Here is a 6000-nt window from a genome sequence, read left to right on the forward strand (position 1 = left end):
ATGGTGTACTGTAAGATCTGAAGAAAAGGTAAGTCACCATAACTTCTATACGACACATCAACTCATTAACATTCATGCTGATAATAAAACTAAAATTTAGAAGCTTAAATATTGAATCACGTGACTTCAGATTAGTGAAAAATTTCAAAAGTAGAAAGGAAAAAGAAACTTTGTGAAAGGTGAAAAAAATGTTTTTGCTTGACACAACTTTTAGCTCTGTAAAAACATAGAAAATACATGAATACAATGAAATATGTTCATCATTTTCGCCTCCATCATACTGTACAGTTCTGCTTCTTGTGTTCAAAGTGTCAGAAAATAATTTGGTATTACAAATTCCTCACAGTGAGTAGAAACTCTGAAACAGTCAGTAACCTTTTGTTAAGTGTTTCCATCGCAAAACTTCATAAAAGTCTGTCAAGTTTTTTAATTAGTAACAATAAATTTGATAGTCCAGTCAAAGTTTTAAAAGGACATGATTTAAAAGCGGCAATAAGTCCCCATTTTCCCCTCAGAATGGTCAATAAGTGTACCTGGGAATAATCTAATTATCTTAGGATTCAGTTGACTTTCAGTGTCTCAGATAGGGATGGGTACCTTTAACATTTGAACCAATACAGTACCAATACTCGGTACCTGCAAATCGGTACCGGTATATATCGGTACCTGTTTTCGGTACTTTTGTGCGTATATGTGTGATAATTAAAGTTATTTTGTATATCAAAAAAATCGTCAAAACTTCGGAATTTTTAATATTTGTTGAAGTGTCTATCCATAGTCACATTATTTTTGATTTTTGATGATCTAAGTACTAATAATAACAATCATGGCAACAAAAAATTAACAAAGTCTGCAAATCAAGATAAGACACTGCAGCAGCAGTGAGCCTTGTTTCTTTTTTTCAGCAGAATAGAGATATACTCCATGAAAGAACATCATAACATATGATAAAAAATGTAATTATAGTAAAAATTGCATATTCTTGACTTTGAATGGGAGCATCTGTAACGCTGCAGTTTCTCGTCCGGATCAATAAAGTATTTTTGATTCAATGCATATTGTCAATGCATATTGTCAGAACTGCATATTGTCAAATTTAAATCATAACACAAGTTAGACATTATGATGTTCCGGACCTTTGCGTTAGGAAATGAAACTGGACCTATTTGAATTGTAGTTGAATATCCCTCTAAAAGGCTCTACAGTCTTCTTGGAGCCTTTTTATATATATATATATTTATACATTGACAAAAAAGGAATATAGGCTCACAAAACATTTCTCGTTCTGCAACATCTGCACATATTGTGTTCGACAGTTGCCGACAAATCCAACTCTTAAAATCTAAGTTGATGAAAGATGAAATGTACTAAAGATGTGAATTGTTCCATGTGTGTTCTCCAGAGTTTCTGCCTCTCCTGACACACACAGAGATGGCTGCAGCTCTGACTGTCCTTCTCATTGGCTGTCTGCTGCAAAGTGAGTTGAAGTTCATTCACATTTTATTATAAAAACTATAAATATGTCACGTTAATCAGACATTCAGCGCAGAGTTAATGATCTGTAATACATGGTGCAGCTAATAAAGAATGGAGTGAACTAAAAAAGTCTTCTGCTGCATTTCTCTGATAATTTGGATTGTTTTATCCAAACTTTTAGAAAAACAATGTGAAAACAAAGAATATTGATTTTGGATTATTTCATGTTCAAAGGTACAGTGCTGAGATTTATCAAAGCAACCAAATGGTAAAATGTCTTTCTCTTACTGTCAAGCTGGATTCGCTTGGACATATTCAAAGATTTGTGTCTTGTGTTTCAGCTGCCCTGTGTGGACGGTTCAACATCATTATACCGAAGACTAAAGAGGTTCTGAGTGGATCCTGTGTGACCATCCCCTGCTCCTTTGATGTAGCGGACATATATTACTCACGCATTGATGAAACATGTAGAGCACTGTGGAAATCTGATCTACAGACTGTTGTGTTTGACAGCAGTGATCCACAATCAAGTGCAATACAAGGAGAACTGAAAGGAGACTTAACAAGAAGAGACTGCAGCACAACCCTGAACAACATGAGACCTGAGCACAGCAGAGAATATATCTTAAGAGTGCAATGTAATAACTTCGGACATAATTTTATTGACCATATGTTGCAGATTTCAGTCACAGGTAGGTTTTACAGTCCATTTACCAACACTTCAGTCATGAGATCCTTTCTAGAACTGCTGTGACCTTGTGTTGCATTTACTGCATTTAACAAATAAAATAAAGATGGAGAATAATGATAACTGTTTATTTTTTGATTGGTCCAAATGTACTTTCCCACCAGATGTTCCACCCACACCGACTCTGACTCCGTCCACACTGAAGGTGGAGGAGGGAACCTCAGTGAGTTTGAAGTGCTCTGCTCCAGCTCCCTGTCCGTCTCATCCTCCAGCTCTGACATGGAGCTCCAGCCTGGGTCACATTCAGGAGTCACTGCAGGAGAATCTGGACAGAACTAAAGTCCAGACCTCTGTTCTGACCTTCACTGCTTCTCGCTTTTATCACAGACTGGAAATCTCCTGTACTGCACTCTACAACAAACAAGATGGCAGCTCTCAGTCATCTGTTAGGATAAGTTTGACAGCTGATATTTCATGTGAGTTAATTTGTCCTCGGCTGAAATTCCTTATAACTCTAAAGTGATCTCTTGTCTCTTAGTTTTCATGACTATTTCTAATTCAGGGATGAAACAATTATTTCAATAATGCTCAAGTTGATCAAGAGTGAAATAATTGGGAACAATTATGATAAGTCATTAAGCACTGTTTAGTTTTGAAGACAAATTGTAAAAAATCACTGTTCCCTGTTTTCAAAAGATGAGGATTTGCTGCTTTTTTCACTTTTTAACATTGTAAATTTGTAATATTTGAAAGTACTCCATCACTTACATTACAGGAAAATGTAGAAGAGAACATTTAAATTGATTTAAAATGATTTACTCACCACATCTTTTAGATGCAAGATTAGTCTTTAAACTATTTTCCCCAACATTATATATAAGCAATCATGTTAATGTATTTCAGTGAGCAGGTACATTTGTATAGGTTTCAGTCCAAAAGGTGGGTGGAAGTTCAGAAACAGCAAGAAAGCTTGTTGCTGTTGTAGATTATAACTATTGAAATTCAGATTTTAGCTGCACAAATTAAGTAAATTTAAAGGATTCATATCACAAGAGAAAAAATTAGACGATTTTTAGCCTGGGAAGCATTTTTACGACATGGGGTCAGCAATCAGACTTCAGCAAAAGAAAATGGGGCATAATCTTTATTTTCTTTATCATAAATATGTGATGACATTACACCTATAAATAATAACAATAATTTGACATTTTTCAGATCCACCAAAAAACACCACAGTGTCAGTCCGTCCCTCTGGTCCAGTACCAGAGGACAGCAGAGTTACTCTGACATGCAGCAGTACTGCCAACCCTGCAGTAAGGAGCTACACCTGGTACAGAGCTGACGGAGGCCAGGAGACTGTCATGGGGACTGGACATGTTTTAAACATTACAGCTTCTGAACTCAGTGGTCCTTTTTTTTGTGAGGCTGAAAATGTTCTCGGAGCTAGACGATCCAACTTCAGTAGAATAGAAGTTGAGTGTAAGTATCAATTTTTAAACTTATATGTTCTGTACTTCCTGATCAATCAAGCAATTTCACAATAATCTGATTTAAGTTTAAAATTGTCATCAATTGTTGTATTTAGATATTCGAGGTCACTATGTTAAGGTTTGTAGCGCCCCTGTGTTGTTATCAAGAAGGAGTTTTTTGCATTCCAAACTTTTATTTCATTTGTGGCCTTTAATTAATCTCAGCTGCTATACACATAATTACGGAAGAGGATTAGGGCCATATGTGAATTTTTTTTTTAGTTCTGACTTTAAAGTCAGAATTCTGAGGAAAAAGTCAGAAATCTGAGATTTAAGTTAGAATTCTGACTTTTTTCTCAGAATTCTGAGAATAAAGTCAGAATTCTGAAAAAAAAGTCAGAATACTGAGATAAAAGTCAGAATTCTGAGAAAATAGCCAGAATTCTGAGATAAAAGTCAGAATTCTGACTTTTTTCCCAGAATTCTGAGATTAAAGTCAGAATTCTGAGAATAAAGTCAGAAGTCTGCACGTGTGAAACATTTTTGAGTTCTGACTTTTTTCTCAGAATTCTGACTTTAATCTCGGAATTCTGAGAAAAAAATCTGAACTTTGACACTAACCTCAGAATTCTGACTTTTTTTCTCAGGATTCTGACTTTATTCTCAGAGTTCTGACTTTAATCTCAGAATTCTGACTTTAATCTCAGAAGTCTGACTTTTATCACAGAATTCTGACTCCTGAGATTAAAGTCAGAACTCAAAAAAAAAATCACATGTGGCCCTTATCCTCTTCCGTACATAATAAACAGGCATGAGTACGTATTATGACCACACAGTACACACCTCAATATGCAGGTATTTGTACACCGGATTCGCAAGTTACTGGTAGATAATGTCAGTCACATGAACTGGACTAATCAACACTACTTCAAATGAAAAGTGAGTAAAAGTGTTTTTTCACACTGGCATATATCATCACAGGCTATGCAAACAGGTTGACTGAGCCGCTGTTGAATAAAAGTAACCCTCAACAGTGATGTGATGAGTGTTATGTTATCTCTTCTGACAGGTCCTGAACAGTATCTTGGACCGTACAGTGGACTTCTTGTCTTGGCTGTTGCTGGTGTATCTCTCTGTGTGAACGTCTTGTTGACAATCTGGGTGGTGTTCCTTTGGTATGATGTAGATTTTGTTAAAGCTCTGCTGATTAGGAGAAGGATGGTCAGTAGATGACAGAAATTAATGAGTATACACATGTTTGTTTCTCTTGTTACCTTAAAGCAAAGCGAGAAAGCGTGTGAAGCCAAAAGAAGAGGACAGAACCTACATGTCACTGGAAGGTAGGGACCTGTCTCCAGAGTATGATGTCATCGGCCAAACTCCAAAATGACCACGTGAGCTTCCTCCGACGATGAACCTGATACTTATCAGATAACATAATGAAATATTTCATTGCTTTTTTCACACTTTATTACTCTCCTCTCTCTTGAAATGCTTCAAATTCACACTTAATTATGACTGTTGATGAACATTTGTTTCTTTTTCTGGGGAATTTTGGGAACAATACATTACAAGAATAAAATGTAATTCAAACGAATTGTAATTAAATCAAATAAATCTCTATGAAAACTGTCATGTAAAGTTTTGTCACGTTAAACTTTGTTGTAGTGTTCTTGATTACACTACATGTTAATGTTTAAAGTAGTGAGGTTTTCACTTTTGTTGGTCTTGAAGCTCTGCTGGTCTGGAGAAGTAAAATACCTTTTGAATGAGGAGACAGACGTCTTTCTCTTGATCTTCTTAATTGGAAATGAAATATTGTGAAAAGCAGACTTTACTATATCTCCCTCTATATTCACACATTCTCCTTCCTCTTCAAATCTTGCTGCTTAAATTACCCACAGTGCAATTTAGCCAAGGAGTGACATCACTCAAAGCAGTTTAGCAGATTACATGCAGCTTCCTCTGGAGCCACAAAAGACTTTATTCTACTTTTTTCACATACAGCAGTACAGTACAGTACAGTACAGTAGTGTTCCCCAAGACCTGTGACACACTTTGATGTATAACGTTGTTGGAGTTACACTTTAACAGTTATGTTTTAGTCATTCACTTTGCATATATAATGTCCTCATGGTGAATGCAACACTTGCCACATTCACCCACACATTCACACATTTACTCTCAAAACGCCGATGGAACAGACATTAAGAGCATTTTGGGGTTAAGTGTTTTGCTCAAGGACACTTCAGTAAGCAGCCAGTAGAACCACATTGCAACACTGCAGGTAAATAGGTTGTCTTTCAGTAATAATATTACAATGTTATTGTTTTTATATCAACAGTGTAAATCACTTTGACAATAAAG

The 6000-nt window shown here is 35.9% G+C and overlaps 1 protein-coding gene across 1 annotated transcript in view; it reads left to right on the forward strand.

Annotated features, from left to right (window-relative positions):
- The window catches only part of LOC115578552 (B-cell receptor CD22-like), a 79183-nt gene extending 73982 nt beyond the window's left edge, over nt 1-5201 (forward strand). The window contains exons 7-9 of the mRNA XM_030411567.1: nt 3380-3643; nt 4703-4808; nt 4915-5201. Coding sequence (XP_030267427.1) covers nt 3380-3643; nt 4703-4808; nt 4915-5023 — 479 coding nt within the window. The 3' untranslated portion in view covers nt 5024-5201. The remainder of the gene's footprint in view (nt 1-3379; nt 3644-4702; nt 4809-4914) is intronic.
- The last annotated feature ends 799 nt before the right edge of the window (nt 5202-6000 follow it).

The sequence above is a fragment of the Sparus aurata genome, chromosome 3 (assembly GCF_900880675.1).
Source record: "Sparus aurata chromosome 3, fSpaAur1.1, whole genome shotgun sequence".
Classification (NCBI taxonomy): domain Eukaryota; kingdom Metazoa; phylum Chordata; class Actinopteri; order Spariformes; family Sparidae; genus Sparus; species Sparus aurata.